General features: G+C 33.6%; 1 protein-coding gene across 2 annotated transcripts in view; it reads right to left on the bottom strand.

Moving 5' to 3' along the window:
• TDRD3 (tudor domain containing 3) overlaps positions 1-19,761 on the bottom strand; it is a 181,236-nt gene that overhangs the window by 14,636 nt on the left and 146,839 nt on the right. Inside the window, exon 13 of one of the 2 annotated variants that reach the window (XM_047755867.1) lies at positions 12,229-12,314. The exons of the other annotated variant lie outside the window; for it this stretch is intronic. Coding sequence (XP_047611823.1) covers positions 12,229-12,314 — 86 coding nt within the window. The remainder of the gene's footprint in view (positions 1-12,228; positions 12,315-19,761) is intronic. 2 annotated transcript variants of the gene reach the window in all.

Genomic DNA, 19,761 nt, shown 5'->3' with positions numbered 1-19,761 from the left:
AACAACAACAACAACAACAACAACAAAAGACAAAAAAAAAAAAGACCCCTTTGGCTGTCCACACCAAGTTCTTTCCATGGCTTCACACAGTGTATATTTACATGCCTTGCTCCAGACAGTTTTGCTTAATTTTTTCTAATAAGCAAAAGTAGTTTAATAATAATAAATTAAACTTGCTAATAGCTAGTTTAAAATCAATTTAAAATAAATAGATGGTTTCTGCCCTGAAGCTAGTATAAATATCATTTAATGGTCAGTATCTTTGTTGAAATGCCATAGTGGAGTCTATGGCATTTACATATGGCATATGGCATTTACATATGATTTGTAAAAATGTGTACCTCTCTACAATTCATTTCCTCTTTTAAAGCTAAAGGTTCTTAAATAGAGTCCAAAATCTTGTCCAGAAGTCAGGGTAGAAAGCATAGTTCTGCTCCAAAAGACACCAATATACTCGAAGATCCTTGAAAGACACTTTATAATGGCATCAATGTTTAAGACTTAAGACCTTGGTCTCTTAGGTTAGATCTGAGACTGAGTTTAGACTCCCCCACTTCCTAGTTACTCAACTTTTCTATGTCCCAGTTTTCTCATACAGACAGTAGTAATGACCTCATTGGTTTACAAGGAGAATTTCTGAGATAACGCCTATAAAGAGTTCAGCTAAGAAGCCATTTAGGTTGTCTATTATTCTGAATTAGGTAATTTTTTAACAATAATATATACATGCCCACTTCAGTTAAAATGTCTAGACTCAGAGACTTTGCTAAGATTCAGGACAGTTGTAAGAGTAATCCTCAAACTACTTTCATCAGATAAGGCAAATGGAAAAGCCACTGAAGGAAAGAAAAAGCCAATGCAAGGAGAAAGACTCTTGCCACTTGCTTCCTTTTATTTCTTCAGAAATTAAAAAAAAAAAAAGTCTATCCACAAAAACTAATCATTTCAGGTTATAAATCATTCTATTGTTACCACTGTTTTTGTTTCTTTTAGGAGGAAGTCTTTTTTTTTTTAATTACAGAGAAAAAAGGGCAAATAGAACAAAGAGAAGGAGGAAATTAGCAAAGACATTGAAAATGATCAAAAGTTATAGCTACTATTTGCATAAAATATGAATATATTTTAGAAAAGCTAAAAATAAATTAACATGATTAACCTCTTTGAACATCTTGTCTTTATACTCTAATACTCTTAAAATTTTAGCAAATGCAGTCAAAAGAAATCAGTAAGATACACTGTTTAAAAAGCAGACAATAATAATGATGATTAATAATGAAAAATGCCCATCTATGCTGGTTGATATTTCAGGTCAATGCCTATAAAATATTTTTGCAAAAGCAACTGTTTTCCCAAATATGGTAATTGAACAAGTATGCTTTAGAATATTTTGTGGTTAAAACTTATGAGCACTAATCAGTCACATCATTTCACTCTCATAATTTATATCACTTTTACATCTTAAATTGGTAGATAATAAAACATACTTTAAGAGGAATTAACTAATTCATTCTCTGAAAGTAATAATTACTGCAGCATAATGTTAGACTGCCTTTTATTCTAAGTTGGCCTGATAGATTTTGTGTAACTGACCACTTGAGACGAATAGTAATGGTATGCTCCAGTGACCTGTAATAGAGATTTAAGAAAGAAAATTAGAAAAAAATCTCCATGTCAAAATGATAAAATGCAGGCCAGATTTTTGCCATTTTAATGTACTGAGTGTTGGAGTAGAGAAGGGAGATGACATGCTTTATATAAGAAAAAAGTTGTAATACCTAATAATACATAAAATAAAATCATTTGCTGATGTTTTCACTATCTCCCTTAGTGTAGGTTAAGGAACATTAGAATGACAGGAAAAGAATTAAAAATTCAAATCTTATAGCAGATAGCGACCCTATGTAACAAACATCATTTTCACATTTAAATCTCATTCACACCCAACAAACCATATTAATGATGTCTGTCTAGTGAACTAAAATTAATTCTCTTTAGTGAAACATAAATAGATGTTTAAAAGTCCTTATCAATTATGAGGCTAGTTGATAAAGCTGTATTTTTTTTTTTTTTTTTGCTTTTTAGGGCCACACCCACAGCATGTGGTGGTTCCCAGGCTAGGGGTCCAATCAGAGCTACAGCTGCCTGTCTACACCACAGCCACAGCAAGGCAGGATCCAAGCTGCATCTTCGACCTACACCACAGCTCATGGCAACACCAGATCCTTAACCCACTGAGCGAGGCCAGGGATCAAACCTGCAACCTCATGGTTCCTAAAATTCATTTCTGCTGCGCCATGATGGGAACTTCTAAAGCTGTAATTTTAGAAGTATGAGGTAGCCCATGAATCAGAGATCTGATCTTCAAGGTACAAAATTCATCCCCCACATCTCACATAGCTGGTGTGATGGTTCTGTCTCCTTCAAATACCTGGTGAGAGGAGCTCAGGCTTCCTCAGGTAGCCAACTCGACTCCTCTGTATCCTTCCCCTAGAAGGTGTGACAACCTGGGCTTTTCTAGTTAGGCCCATTGCCTCTGTCCGATGAAAGATTTTAAATTATTTTGAAACAAGTATTATACCTTTCCTTAGCCTTCTATTTTCTAAAATCAAAAGACTCAGTTCCTGAAATCATTTGTCAAATAACATTATTTCCAGAATCTCCCATCATTTTGATCATCTTTTCTTTAATACACTTTATTTATTTACTTATAGGGCTGTACCCACTGCATATGGAGGTTCCCAGGCTAGGGGCTGAATCACAGCAGCAGTAGCTGCTGGCCTATGTCACAGCCACAACAACGCCAGATCCAAGCCTGTCTGAGACCTACACCACAGCTCACCACAATGCTGGATCCTTAACCCACTAAGATCAAACCTGCTTCCACATGGATACTAGTCAGATTTGTTTCCACTGAGCCACAACGGGAACTCCATAATACATTTTAACATTTACTATTCTATATAACCTAGTATTCAGAATAATACCGCAAATATGGTCTGCTTGGAACACAACACTATTATTTCTCATGATGAGCAAACTCTATGTATTACTGCAATGTGACCTTGCTTTAATATTTTTAGCAGCTGCTTGATCACTGTTTGCTCATATTGTACTTGTCATCAAGCAAAATCTCTACAACCTACTCCTAGGTCTATTTCATTCTATATGTGAAGAGAACTATTTTCCCAATCAAGTTTCAACTTGAACTGCAATTGAAGTCCATTTTCTGAAAAGTTATTCTGGTAATTTGTTAGCCTTTTTTTTTTTTTTTTTTTGCTTAGTGGAAATTGGAGGACTACTACCTAGAACATAGATGGGTGGCTAAAATGTAGTTTAAACTTCAAACTAGATTCCAGTGAAATTTAGAAGATTAAACAGAGATTCTTGGTATAAGATTAAGCTCTTTTAGCAATAGAAATGCTAAAAAGGAATGGATTGGTTCTTTTTCTACCCTATATAAATATTTCCTAGTCCCTTGAGAAATATTAGCTGATACCTCTACCCATACCTCTTTGTTCTCTATTTTAAATACTCTAAATTTGTGAGAACCAAGACTGACTGAGTGAATTACATGGCTGAAAGATGCTTTAACAAAATAGTATATTCGATAGACTGAACACAAACTTATTGCTATGATAAAATGTTTATATACATCACTTCATTAAAGCCCACAAAAACCCTCAAGTAGGTTGGTATCATTTCTCTTCATTTGCAGCTGAAATGTAGAATCATGTGCTATGACATCACCATGTCTGAAAACTAAATATCAGCTCTGCCACTTATTAGCTTAATTTTAGGCATTACTTAACAGCTCTGAACTTGTATTTGTAGTTTTCCATGTATGTAAAATAAGAATACTAATAATTATTTTACAGTGTTCCTGTAGGTATTAAATCAGTTAATGTAGGTTAAGACCTACACATGATGCCTGGTATATGTGTTCCAATTATAAGCAGGTTTTTACAGAAGTAACTCTAATCTTTACACTCTCGATCATTTATTCTAATTTATTTCAATAAGTTAGTTAAGATATATCATCTTGCTGTTCCCTAAGTATAAATGACTCTTAGTAATGCTTGAATTTATGAAAATTTTCCTCATGTTGAGATTTCAAAATGCTTGGTATATGAGGGGGTTAACTTTAAAAAATACGTCATTCTCAGTAGTTCCTGTTGTGGCGCGGTGGTTAGCGAATCCAACTAGGAACCATAAGGTTGCGGGTTCGATCCCTGCCCTTGCTCAGTGGGTTAAGGATCCGGCGTTCCCATGAGCTGTGGTGTAGGTCACAGACACGGCTCGGATCCCGAGTTAGTGTGGCTCTGGTTTAGGCCGGTGGCTACAGCTCTGATTGGACCCCTAGCCTGGGAACCTCCATATGCCTCGGGAGTGGCCCTAGAAAAGGCAAAAAAAAAAGTAATTCTCTTTCCAAATTTAGCTTCTCTTCTCAATCATTTTTGATGGTTAGATGTCTCAAGAAAGAAAAAGGTATCAGGAAAATTTTCTCCAAGAATAATGAGGGAGAGACTTATTTCTATCGACTTAGGTAAAGAAAAATTAGACACTACATATCATCTAATTTATTTAAGGCTATTAAACATCTTATATTTTGCTGTAATAATACTATTTCTAGGTTTACTGAAATTCAGGAATCATGTTTTTAGTCACATACAGTTCCATACCTGAAATATCTGAGATGTTCAATATAGGCTAGGCAAACTGATAATATACTCTTTGGAAAGTAGTTTGCTCATCATTGTACTCAAAGGAAAGCATAATAAATGTTCCTATTGAATATGTAAATGTTCTCAGTGTTCAAGAACTAAGTTATTTCTCCTTCTCCATTCATCCATGGCTGGACAATGATAGCAAGAATAAATCAAGAAGGTGCGAAGTCTCTGCTTTACATTTTCTTGGGTGTTTCAAAGACTTACTACCTTCTGGAAAAGAACTAAGGTAAAAAAAAATAAATTTTTTAAAATTCCAAATTCATTCATAATATTATTTAAAGTGTACTTCTTCATGCAATTCAGAACTCCTTCACCTTCTTTTCACTTTCTCCCCCACATACAATGTAAGCTGCTTGTTAAAATAAAAAAGTAAGGCAAATAGATCCTCTGGATGAGAAGGGAGAGCAGACTCTCAGTGATGATGTCCGTATTACACAACAACTGGTAAAATTGACCAAGAATTACTAATCAATAAGACTAGGGAAGTTTATGGTACCCCCTCAGAGTGTAAAATGTATAATACACAGTCAAATTTTACTTTCATTATCTATGGATAGGAGGATGACAGTATTTTAAAAGCAAGACTGAAATGAGGAGAAAAAGCCCATCCAGGGTTAAACACTAATTTATGCAAAAGCCCGGTTCTGACAAGAATCCTGTCAATATTAAGCAGTAGGTGCACTGATAGCTGGACAGGCTGGAAAGCTTTTTGTCAGAGCTGGGACAGAAGTCACCAATTTGTGATGCCTGTGACAAACCACAGGATTTCAAAAGTCTGAGAGAGAATGGTTTTCATAAAGAAAATGATGGAAATTTTATAACTCTGCAGCCAATACTACTAGCTTAAAGGATCACAGTTCTTTCATTTTATAAGAAAAACTAGTTTACTTTAAAAGATGTGGATTTTTATATTATAGCTTCACTGTAAAAGTTTTAATATAGAAGTTCATTATACTAGTAAGGTTCAAACAGAAAAGAAAAATTTAATAGGACATATAAAAGGAAAAAAGAATTAATTTGAAGAAAAGGATGTTACAAAGAAGCAGTTTGGGTTTCCTTCCAAGAGGGATAATTTGGGATGCATATCCAACTCCAGATCTGAAAGTTCTTATCAGTAACTACTGCTGCAGTTAAAGGTCAACAAACATCACTCTGAGGAAGTGAACAATGACGGAGGTTGCTATTTCCAAAGCCTTGAAGGAAAACTAAAGAAATGAAACCCATGGTAATCAAGAACCTCTGTACCAGGTATTTCCATCATTCAATGATGGAACAAAATGTTTACTGAGCAGCTACTTTGCTCCTTACAACAACCAAAAGATTATGAATCTTGCTCAGGTTATGTTGGACTCTAAAATCCATGCTCTTTCCACACATCCCAGTGAATACAGAGGGTGAAGGAGAGAATTACTGATCATGCTCAACACTTACAGGGCTTATATAAATCGATCAAAATCAAGTGCTTTCCATCTCATTTACATTTTAAATGCATCGTGAAATTAATAAAATGAAATGGATGTGATATCATTAGGTGCTATAGTTCTTACTGTAAAACACAAATTACCCACGATGCTATCTACTCTGAGCACTGTCTACTCTGAATGACTTAATGAGAGAATGAACTACCCAGAAATGACTACACCATTAATAAGTAGCCACTATACTTTAAATGAATTAATGTTAAGTAAAAGAGCTTAGAATAATGTTGGATACAAAGTTAAGTGTTCAATAAAATGAGCTATTATTACTTCTTCATAAGGATGAAGGTCTATTCTTTATAACGCCATATAAAACAGTTTTTCTTTTATTGGTTTGAGTCAAGAAACTTGACTGCATTAGCCTAGTAAGTTATAGAGGTAGCGGATACATAAGGCCAAACAGGCTTTATGTGGCACTTTACATTTACAAAGTAATTTTACAATTATTGGTGTTAATAACCAATGTAATACAAAAGCAAGGCTGAGAAAGTGGTCAATTAGCAACACGTTCATTTTTCTTCTACAGAAGAAAAGGAACCTAGAGGCAATCTTCTTTAGTGGGACAAATCCAACCAGCTTACCAAATACAGTGTATCTGTCCTTTGATACCCAGGGATGACTGGGTACAGGACTGCCCTTCCATATCAAAATCTGTGGGTGCTTAAGTCCTTTATATAAAATGGTATAGCATTTGAATATAACAAATACCGACCCTCCTGTATACTTTAAATCATCTCTAGATTACTTATAATACCTAATACAATGAAGTAGTTGCATGCATGCAGCAAAGTTAGGTTTTGCTTTTTGGAGTTTTCAGTGATTTTTTCCAAATAATTTTTTCCAATATCCACAGTTGGTGGAACCTACAGATACAAAGGGCTCACTATAATTATCTTTATAAAATTCATCCCAAGTTAATGTCCCCCCACCCTTGGTATCCATAGACATGGAGCATTAACTCCCCTGAGAATATTACTAGTGAGAAAGAAGGTATAATAAAGCAGTAAAATTCACCGATACAAGTATTTTCACACCAGAATCTTCACATTAACCACCACACGTTCCAAGACATTTATCCTCAAAGGATTAGATGAATACAAATAATTCTGTTTTGTATATGTAACTGTCAAGTCCCTGAATTTACCTAAGAATGTATAATACATTTTAAATAAGAGATGGTCATCAATTTCTTAATTGGTAAACATCATAGTATTGTTTCTCTGTTTTTTTTTTTTCTTTTTTTTAAGGACCACACGCATGGCAAATGGCAGTTCCCAGGCTAGGGGTCAAACTGGAGCTGCAGCTGCTGGCCTACACCACAGCCACAGCAATGCCAGATCCAAGTCAAGTGTGCAACCTACACCACAGCTCATGGCAATGCCAGATCCTTAACCTTAACCCACTGAGTGAGGCCAAGGATTGAACCTGCATCCTCATGGATGCTAGTCGAGTTCGTTTCCACTGAGCCGCGATAAGAACTTGTTTCTCTGTTTAATGAGTGTTATCACTTCTGCAGCATAAACTTTGAGGCAGACTACTTTCCTCAGCTCTCTTAGGAAAAGCTGGAAATAAGTCGTTTAGGTTCTTTTTCCAGAAACCTTTTTCAACATTTTGGTATTGTAGCAACAATAAAAGGATCCATGATGGGCCATCACCTTCAATTGCAGGATGAGAATATTCCATGGTAGCTTATAAGTTAACTCTATGATTGTGAACAGAATATGTTCTTAACTGGTTTCATATTTGAATTTTGTTTTATAATTCCACAGCTAGCGGTAGACAATGGTAATGTGTCTGTTAGGAGAATTCTCTCTGTGAATGTGTCAGTTAATAGAAAAGTCAATCAGTAGGTTAAATCTTAAAAGATTAAATAGCAGTTTTTACATTTTCTACCTTATTTTCTTCTCTCCTTACTGAGATAAGCCACTCTAAAAGAACAATTTAGCAACCACATTTTTTAAACAATGATATCCACATACCCACACTCAAACACACACAGAGTCAGTGTGTCTTAAATGCTCTAATACTTAATTAACATCTTTATCTATTTAATGTATCACTATCTGGCATGAAAATGGGCTCAAGAAGGCCTGAAATCTTACTAATATTCCTAGGATTATACTAATGTTACTAGCAAAAAGCTAAAAACTATCTTCACTGGGCATTTTCCAATACTGAAATTTGCTGAGGTCCTAGGGCAATAACACTGCTGCCAAAATATCTCACCCTACCATGCCCTCCTAGACTTTTCCTATCTTATGTATTCTTTCCTCCCTTTTTTTTCTCCAAGCTAAGTCCTTCAAGACTTTCCAGACTCAGATTAAACTTCATTCATTCAGACTTAACAAGTACTTATTGAAAGTCCTTTATGTTTCAGGTACTGTTCTAAATGAAGTATTAGCTGAGATAAAGTCCTTGCTGTTTCTATACTGATTTCACTTAGGGGTTGGAGGCAGGAGGCAGGGCAAAGGGGATAGAGAGTTCGTGTGATGGTGCATTGCTATTTTTTAATAGGATGATCAGGGAAGGCCCCACCTCTCTGAGTCAGTCCCTGATTGAATGAAGTACTCTCCATCTATGCTCTGTTCATGATAAAGAGATGGTGCTTTACTTGTTGGGCTCCTCTGCTAGTCTGACTCCTTTAGTGTAGAGACTGCTCATCTATGCATTCCAATTGTGTAGCACATAATCATTCTAAGGAAATGTGTTGTGTTGGGCACTGTTCTGGGTGAAGAGATAAAGATACATAATAAGTGCTCAGAAAGTTTTTTGAAATAGAATAATATATATTTCAAATTATAAATTAATAGGAAAACCTCAAGTATAAAAATTTCACTTTACACTTAATATTTTAATAATTTATCAGGAATTAAGACAGGGACAAAGAGTCAAACAAAGTATCATAATTACATACTTGTTCCTGAAACTATGAATGGTTAGTACAGGAATACCTCTGAGATATTGCAAGATGGGGTACAAATCAATGCCATAAGAAGTATAATAATAAATGGAGTCAGGTTAATTTTTGGTTTCCCAATGCACATTAAAAGTTATATATACACTATACTATAGTCTTCTTTTTCTTTCTTTTTTCTTTTTAGGGCCACACTTGTAGCATATGGAAGTTCTCAGGCTAGAGGTCAAATGGGAGCTGCAGCTGCAGGCCTACACCACATCCACAGCAATGTGGGATCTGAGCTGCCTCTGTGACCTACACCACAGCTCACAGAGTGAGGCCAGGGATGGAACCTACATTCTAATGGATACCCGAAAGGTTCATTACCACTGAGCTACAAGGGTAACTCCAACACTGTACTACAGTCTTTAAGTGTGCAATAGTTTGCCTAAAAAAACCAATGCATATACCTTATGTAAAAATTACTTTATTGCCAAAAAATGCTAACCATCATCTAAGCCTTTGGCAAACTGAAATCCTTTTGCTATCGTAACATCGAAGATCACTGATCACAGATCACCACAACAAATATAATAACGATAGTCACTTATGATGGAGCATGATAATGTGCAAAAATAGAATGTGTACATGTATGTGTTACTGGGTCACCAGGCTGTACAGAAGAAAAAAACTGTATTGGGGAAATAACTATTAAAAAAAATAAAAAAAAATAAAGTGCTGATGTGAGGGGAAGAAAAACAAATATAATAATGATAAAGTTTGAAATACTATGAGAATTACCAATATGTGACCGGACACAAAGTGAGCAAATGCTGTTGAAAAAATGGTGTCAGTAGGCTTGCTCGACACAGGGTTGCCACAAACCCTCAATTTGTAAAAAATGAAGTGTCTGCAAAGCGTAATAAAGTGAAGTGCAATAAAATGAAGTATGCCTGCAGAGCCTAAATAAACATTTCATTAGAGAAATGTACTCTGCTATGCATTTGAAAGCACTCGAGAGAGACTGAATTCTGAAGGTGTCTAAGTGTTCTGGGGACAGTTTAAATTAAGAGAGAATTGGCAAGAAACTGGGCAGTAGATTGTATGGACAGACTGAAAGTAGGTGGTAAGACTTTGCATAGGTAAATCTATTGGTTGTCGTAGGAGTGTTTCATTTACTAATTATAGACAGGAACAGGATTATGGTATTTTATTACGGAAAACTATGATCATGTTGCTGTTAACCTCACTGAAGGCAAAAGGGCAAAATTAGAAATTGAGGAGTTAGGTTTTTATTTATCTTACTTCTTTTAACTCCCATATTTTCAGATCCTTTTTGCAAATTTTTGGGACTTAATTTCTAAGATTAAAATTCCCTAATCATGATCAACCTTCCTCTTGCTAATTTTATTTTGTTTGCTGTCAAATAAAAAACATAATACAAAATTACAGAAAGTTTATAAATTGGTAAATATGTATATACACATATAATTCTACTATACTAAACAACTGGTGTATTCTCAAATCTATAAATTGCTTTTATTCACTCATCATAAATATTTTCAATGATAGTATAGCCTTCATAATGATCTTTTATCACAACTGTAAAACATTTCACCCAGCTGATGGATGATGATTTATTTTACTATTCTTATTGTTAGGCATTTATGTAGTTTCTGGTTTTTTCCTATTATAATGCTGCAATGATCATCTCTCAGAAATTTACTTATTCCTTTGCTCTTTCCCTAGCAGAGATTAACAACTGTGGGATTATTAAAAGGCATGAACGTTTTTTAAGGTATTAAAAAAAACAGGAAAGATCACACAAATTTACACTGCCATCAGCAATGTCTAAGAGTACTCATGTCACTGCATCTTTGCCAGCATGAACATTATCATTTAATTTTTCACGCATTTAACACTAGCTTCAATTTGCATTTTCAGAGTTCAATATTTCTAATTTTTAGTTGTGAAAGATGATACTGCTACTTCAGCAAGAAACCATTTTGAGCATAAGTCAATGGTTCAAGGCTGTAAAAAAATAAATAAAACATTTTAGAAGGTTAATCTAATTATGACATGAGTAACTGTTATTGTGCTCCATGGTTATTAGACATTAATGGCAAGCAGTTCATGTAAGTGGTTATTATTACTATTATTTACACATAGCCAAATCAAGCATTCTTAGATTATGGGGACAGTTGGCTCAAGTAGGGCTATAAGCTCTTCTCATGCCCTCTTAAAGATCCCTTGATCTGAAACCATATATGATCCAGAAGGTAAATTCTCTTTCTCTCTTTCTTTCCATGCAGCTTCTACCAACTGAGCCCCCATTAGAGGTAACAGGTACTATAAATTTAGTTTGGCTGAGGGTAAGGTAGAGTTTACTGAGAATCAAAGATGAGGCCAAGTCAGATATAACTCAAAGAGCTGACCAAAGAAATGGCCACTAAATCCCTTGTCTCTTCTCTTCTATAACTACCCCTCAAGTTAAGGATCTAGGTTTTCAGTGAGATTTCTGAAGGACTTTTAACTTTGAATTATTTCCATCTCCTTTCCTGCAGAGAAGAAGAAAGGACAAGAGGCACAATCATATTCCCCAAAATTTCCCCAATCAACTTTACTAACTAATGGAGAAGTGATCTGGATAACAAGACTTAAGGGACTTCTGCCAACAGGGTCTGAATTTCCAAGCATTAGAGATGCTTTGATGTTTCTAAGCACATAATTCTGAGAAGATTAAAGAAGAAAGGTGAGAGTGGGAAGGATAAAAAGGGGTGAAAATAACCCACACTCTATAGTGAAGATTAATTAAGTTAACTGGTCTGGTCTTATATTCTTAAAATACTGAAGTCTGATGCATGCAGAGAATGGGAACAACAGTTTTCTTATGGAGAGGACACAGGGAGAAGCAAAAGGAGTGGTCATTTCCAGCTGCTTCAAAAATGCATAGCCAAGGACACAAGACAATAGAAGAATGGGAAGAAGAAGGCCAGGTTATGATTATAAAATTTTAAGTTTCTATAGACCTTGAGGGTTTATAAAGCCTATTTCCATTGATCATATTACTTAATGCTCACAACAACCCTGAACTGAAACTGAGTCTCAGAAACATTAAATAACTTACCCAAATTCACATAGGTAGTAAGTGGCAGAGCCGGGCCTCAACCCAAGTCTTCTGACTCCTCCTGTGCATTTCCAGCTCCCCTGAAGCTGAAGCAGGGGCAAAAGGGAGGTGGAAGTAATTTGCCCAAAAACAGCCTTGCCCTCTTTCTTCTTTCAAAGGCCAAGCAAACAGACATTTAACTCTCTTAATGACCCCTTTTCATCAAATTCTTTCAGGATAAAGCACACAGAATCTGAAAATGTTTCTCAGCCTTGGGCCCAAGAATGGCAATAGGTAGGAAGCAATGTCAGAAGTATTTTTGGCTGTAGTTTGCCATTTATATGTAATTTATTGGAACTTCAAAGCATAGCAATTCTCATTTCAGAAAGCAAAACTTGTTTTTAATAATTAAAATTATTTAAAGCCGTTTGTTTAAAAAATTTTGCTTATCAGTTTTAGTTATACCTTTTAAATTCCATCATTATGAAAATTATTTTGAAAAATACTTAAGAACCAAGATACCAAATCTACCTTTAGCCTACTCTGTGGCCACATTTTTTCCTTTCTTAAACATCTTCCCACAGTCATTACTTTTATTACAGCAATTTTAATCATTAGAATGAATAGATTATTCAGTCTTTTCATAGCCAATTTAAAGCGTTTTCAACAAAACAAAAATGTGCATATCGTTTTCGTGAAATGTGAATCTTTTTTTTGTTTTGTTTTGTCTTTTGTCCTTTTAGGGCTGCACCCATGGCATATGGAGGTTCCCAGGCTAGGGATATAATTGGAGCTATAGCCAATGGCCTATACCAGAGCCACAGCAATGCCAGATCTGAGCCACATCTGCCATCTACACCACAGCTTACAGCAATGCCAGATCCATAACCCCTGAGCAACCTCATGGTTCTTAGTCAGATTCGCTTTCACTGTGCCATGAGGAGAACCCCTTGAAACATAAATCTTATATTCATTTCTAAATTATATCTAAAATGCATTTATTATAGCCTTCCACAATTAATTTTCTATAACAAATTTCAGAGTTTTCAGTCTCAAGCTTCTTGTATATTTTCTTAAATTTTCTTAGGGAAGTATATATTTTATCATCTGGACATTTTATATTTTTAATAAGTTTTAAACATATTCAATGAGAATTTTTTTCTTTTATGATTTCTTAAGAATACAATGATACAATTTAAATGGACTGGGCGTGTGACCAATGTTTTATCATTTCTAGACATTTTGTAATCAGCTCTAATACATCTCACTCTCTAATAGTCTATTTATGAGAAAGACTATCAGTAAGGCCAAGTGCTGGGTAAACATTAACACTCATAATAAGGGCACATAAAGATCAATCAGGGGTATTTTCATTTGTGCCTAAAGCTTTCAAAGGCTTTCTGAACTAACACTCTCAAATTCTTTCTTTTTTTTTTTAATACTCTCAAATTCTTGATTTATCTCCCTTTTTTATTTACCCTAAGACTTCAATTCCATATTTTAAAAGTCTAATTAAGTCTAACATTGGTTTGGGTACTGATGGTCAAATTCAGGAATTCTTAATAAGATTTATATTACCTGATCACTTTAGAAAAAAAAAAAAAACACTAGAATACTTATCTACACATTATTTTAAGCCTTATTTATTTACTTAAGTCTTTTCAAAACAAGATGCTCATTATATTCTCCTTAATCACGCATTGAATAGTACCAAAAATGGTTACTGACATTATAAAAAAGTCCATACATTTTAGAATTTGAATCCATACAGAAACAGAATTAAGCTGACTTCTAATATCTTACTTTGTATAACAGGCTCTTGGTTAAGCATGACTAGGAGGGTTGACCCTAGTTTCCAAATCACATGATCTAGGAAAAAAATGAGTATACTTCAAACAAAATAAAATTCCAATTAAAAACGGCTAAAGTTAATACTTATTTTAAAAAGTCAACTGTCACCTTCCATACTCACTTCCTTTGCACTATCTCATTGATTAAACAGGCAAAGCAAAATTATAATCAAAAACCATGCCGACAATGGTTCCCAGACTGGGATCATCCAAGTCTGATAGAGACCTTATTAATATTTATTAAGTGGCTTCTCAAGGAAGGAAATTTAACTTATACTTCTCTTATAGCCTTACATTCCTTGGGTATATAGGCCAATCTATTTTCTAAACTAACCTTGTTACAAAAAGCACTCCAAGAATATCTGCGGAAAAATTATCATAGTAAACTGTTGTACTCAGGCTTCATGTCTGAAGGCCTCTTTGGTAATGATGGAGACCACCAGGCCTACATCAATCATTCAACAAATAATCACTGACCTCTTTTCACTGTTTTAGTTACCAAGTCAGTTCATATACTCACTTAAAATCAAATTCCCTCAAGCTCTAAGCCAGATGGTATTTACAGTATATATCTGCTACTTACTTATAGAGTTCCTTGCATTTTCACCAGCTATTATCCAATCATACATTCTGCCCGTTTATAAGTGCTTGGAAAAAACATGTTTCTTAAAATAAGAACTTTTTCCCCTCTCGATCTCTCAAGTGAGCTCCAGAGTTAGATCCAAGATTATCCATTCATCTTAATAATTATTACCAGGAAAATAAGAACAGAAGATCAAGAGCAGTTAAGTCTAAGAGTTTGTTTTTCTTTGAGGCTTTTAACAAGCTTTTAATTAATTGAAAACAATACTATTCAAAGGGTTCAGAGCACACTAGGCTATAAGTAAAGGAGAAATATAAATCTTGAAACAAAACAGGAGTTTTTGGTCTTTTAAAAGTCCTCTTCTTAATTTAAGAATGCCCACATACTCGGTGGAATTAACTTGCTTTGACATTTTCTTTGATTCAGTAGCCAATGCTAGCTGAACAAAGGGATTTCAGATTTTGCTTTAGACTAGATTACTAGAGAATAACAAATATAGTACCCACAAATGCCTTACTGCTGGAACATATAAATATTATGTGGGTTATTAGGCAAGAGTTACAGAAAAAAACAGCCATATTATAAAAGCTATAATGGAAGTCCTCATAAAAGACAATTTCAAAAAGTTTACTTAATTCATACAAGTTTCCAGAATTAGAGTTACGTTAAAATTAAAAGACCAGTGAGTTGTGTATAATTAGATGTAAAAGAAGATCTCAATTATATTTTTATGTAATAAAATACTACTACTTATAGCATAAGTACTTAGAAGGGACGTAAACTTTCAGGAATATATTTTGTCCTCTATTTACAGAAAGGCAAAGGATCAGGGAACATGTTGTAGGAGAAACCGCTTTTAAGACAACTGATAACTCACTATGATGTGCAATCAAATATGTATCATAAATCCCTTTTAGCCCATCACCATCAAAGTTTACAACCACTGACTTGAGAAGTAGAAAGATGTACTGCAGGAGCTCCATCTGAAAAGGAATAAAGTCTACGGCACAATGAGCAACATTTTTCTGCCTTTTTAAGGGCAGATGGAGGAGACTCAGAAGTTCACTAGAAATTAAAAGAGTTATTTTTTGCACTGTTTTTTTATTTGAGTGTTGTTTGTGTTTTTTTTTTTTTAATTCAAGAAGGATACCTGTTCACATTTATAAAAATCTTTCAAATACACTGACATGAGTGCCTAAGTGAAGGCACATGCCCAATAAAAGATTAACATCATTGGGAACAAGAAATAAAACAAAATAAAGACATTTCTCAATTCATTTATTTTACTACTTTATTCCCTGTGCAATGAGTATATTGGCAAGTCTTCTTCATACATATGTAAAGGAATGGTAAAACTCAGTGTAGTTTAAAATTACAGTTTTAAAAGTCCTGATAAATAAACTAAAAGAAAAAATAAAATTTACACTTCAAAGAGAACAAATCTTGGGTTAACTGACCCAAAAATGTCAAAGGAAAAAAATAAGTTCTCTTGACAATTCCAGTCCCCTTCAGCTATGGTGGGGGAGGGGAGCTATACAGATGTCTCCTTAAGACTACTTTGAGGGAAAAATCAAAATGGCACAATATTAAGCATAAATCTAAAGCATCTCGAATTTAGTTCTCAATTAACCAGAACCATAATTCGGGAGTCCATATTTTAAGTTGCTATTAGTAAAAGGCAACATAAAAGACTAAAATAATATCTACTGGTATTATTCATGTATACAAAAAAGAACACTGTAGATTTTTCGAACAGTTATGCTAACTTGATAAACTTAATATTTAAATGATATAAGGCTTAAATTGTTTTATGAACTATAATTACAGTTAGAAACAAACCATAAAGACAGTATATCTTAGGTAATACCCTACCATGTTCTTGCACTTTGGGAATATTTTACTTTCAGTAAAAAGGAACGTGAAATAATAATGATATATTTTCATTGCTAAGTAAAGGAAAACTCAGATTACCCAGTAACTTTTTAAAGATGTTTTCACATACAGTTCCTTTGAAAAGAGTGCAATATTTTAAATTATCAGAGAGCAAAATTCAAGCAGTACTTTTGTACAGGTTCTTAAATGTAGCATGCTACTCTCTTAGTATTAAGTTAAACGGTGAAATAAAAAATCTATATTGAATAATGTAGCTGGGTCAAAACTAGATCTCAGAATTTTCCTAATAATCTCTTAGGTTTAGCTGCCACAAACTGAATTTGGACTCGAGGGTAGATGTCAACAGTATTTAAGCTGATATACCTTTATATAAGACATGCATTTATGAGTGAATCATCTCTCCCTCTATGTTAGCAGCTTTCATAGATCCAGTAAAGTCCTTTTTTCATAATGAACAACTCATTGTGAAAAACTGGGTGATAGATTAAGAAATAAAGCACATCAAACACAACCAAACTTTATTAAAACAAAGCTTAAAGATATTGCATGGAACCCCCCAAATTCCATCTCTCATGGATGGAATAACTTGAATATTATGTTCTTAAATGGGCTAAACTACCCATACAGTTTCCTTCTGATTTACTCTGTCTTTATATTGCAAAAGAAAATGAGCACTGCATATATGGCAATCTTTGAAAGGCAAGTGTCCTAGAACATGTATAGTGAAGAAGATGTTTCTCGGTATTTCACTGACCTTACTCAAATTATGCTTTCAGTGCAGAAATTTAAGTATGGTAAATTATACCCACTAATTTATTTAAGAATTTATTAGCAAAAATGAAAAGTCTTTTGAACTTTGATCAAATAAGTGCTTGCACTTTTTACTGGATACTAATTGGCAGAACCTCGCTGTTACATAATTCTAATTTCCCTTTGAAGTTAATGGTTTCTATAACAATTGTCCTCTTTTTAATACCTATTATGATCTTTTGATATCAAATACAAACTAGACATAGCCTAAATTTATCACTGTATCATTAAAATTACTAACATGACCTTGTTATAATACATTTAGGATACATTTTAACTCAATTTACATATAACAACACTTGATCTCCTTCCTCATTAAATAGGTTAGAGTTTTTTTTTGGAGGGGGGTTGATATATTTCTCTTTAATATTTTTACTAGTAGTAGAATAATTTATGGCTTTTTATAAACATTATTTGATTCTGAAAAGGTAACTTTCAAGTATGCGTCCCAGGATGTCATTACAAAATAAATCTTGCACAAAGCTACTTTGAAAATAAAACCTGAGGTTGATATTTCTTTTAAAGTTTGTTAAAACTGAAAAAATATTACAATTATTAAAAAAAAAACCTCAAAATCACCTAAAAAGAAATTTTACTTTTTAAATAGATAAAACAGATGTATAAGTAAGAAATTTTAAATAGATAAAATTCATTAAATCACAGTTTCTTCTTCTGCAATAATTCCATCTTCAGGGTGAAATAAAATAAAGACCTAAACATTATTTAAACATCAGTGAAAAAGATTTTTTCCGTTTATATCTTGTTTGAAAGCTTCAAAAGGTAAAAATGAAGACTCTCATGAGAGATTTAAGTTTGTTTCACATAACTGGAACTTTCTTCTAGCTTTGTGCAGTGGGCAAGACTTTTGTGTGCTTTGTGTACTAATATATAGAATTCACTTAGAACACTGCCTCACATACCTAAATAGACGTGCAATGAATATTTGTTCAATAAATGAATATGCTACAGAAAAATATTTATGATAGGATGATCATGTTTATGATAGTGAAAATCCACCTGTCATTTTCCAGAATTACTGCCCAAGATTATGTGTATGCTAGCATCTTAAAACTAAACATTAGCTACACAATCATAATTTTTCTATTTGGAACAGTCCTGAACAAAGATCATCTCCTGATACCAAGAAGCAAATACTATGGACCTTTAAAAAGAAAATTTAGAAATAAGCATGTTCTAAAATAATTTCTTGGAATATAAATGTCTTAGCAGGCTACAGGTCATAAATATTTTTGGAACTTGACAATGTCTTTCCAGGTTTAGAAAAGCAATACAGAAGCAACATTCTAAAAACACAAAAGATTTGTCTAAGCAGCAGCGCCAGAGTATTTTACAGTAATTCTAAATTGCTTGTGGCATATTACTGGTTTCCTGGTATTAGCTTTAGAGTTAAAGGGACCGGCAGAAAACACAAATAGTAGGTTTCTTTTGCCCCTAATGTTTGCTCACACAGTGGCCATAAATATAAGATAACATTATGGTTTTCTTCCTGAATAGTTATACAAATAATATGAGATTCCATAATGCTTCATTTACTTTGGTAAAATAAGAAAAATCCTGAAATATACAAAGAACACTAAAAAAAAATGAAGGTACTTATCTAGTTGAGAATGAGTTGTGAGTCTCACATTATGTGTGATAATTAGAGAGTTCACTATCATAAAGACACTAAAACTAAGACAGAATATTTTACCTTAGTTAAAAGAATCAGGTTAAATCTAGCTAGAAGAAAAAAAAATACAAGGATGTTATAACAAAAAAAGTTTAGTAGATTATTTTGAAGGAAATAAATTATTTAATCATAATCAGAAGATGTATTTTTACCATCAAAATACCATCACTGTGTAAGTACATTCTAGAAGTAAAAAGGTATATCCAAATAGAAGGGAAAAACAGAAATTTGTCTACAAACAGATTTAAGTTACCTAATGCTCAAACTTCATAAGAAAAACATTAACACTTAGAGTTAAACAATTAAATTGAATTTTATTTTAATTTTCCATAAAAGAGACTATTTGCCAATAAGTCTCTTAACATTTCATGCTTCCTATTTAATAATTTATCCTTATAGCTTTAAGAGACAATATAGGCAACTGATTTCTATAAAGGCTTTGGTTCACATGCAGGCTTTTTGGGCTATTTTTCCTGCAGACTACTAAAAAAAATTTTCAATAAGTGATCATTGCTATTTTTAGGAAAATAAGAGGTTTTCAAAAATCTTGTGCAAATAACAAACATAAACCTTAACAAAATATACAATATCATTTCACAATTTAAAATAGTACTGTACATATGCAGTGTAAGAGATAAAAAATTAAAAATTACACAATCCATAGTGTGAGCAAATAATTGTGCTAAGGATTCTAACAACCTCACTATACCTTTGTGGCCCTTTAATTT

This window comes from Phacochoerus africanus, chromosome 13 (assembly GCF_016906955.1).
Source record: "Phacochoerus africanus isolate WHEZ1 chromosome 13, ROS_Pafr_v1, whole genome shotgun sequence".
Classification (NCBI taxonomy): Eukaryota; Metazoa; Chordata; class Mammalia; order Artiodactyla; family Suidae; genus Phacochoerus; species Phacochoerus africanus.
This window is presented reverse-complemented; position numbering and strand designations above follow the sequence as displayed.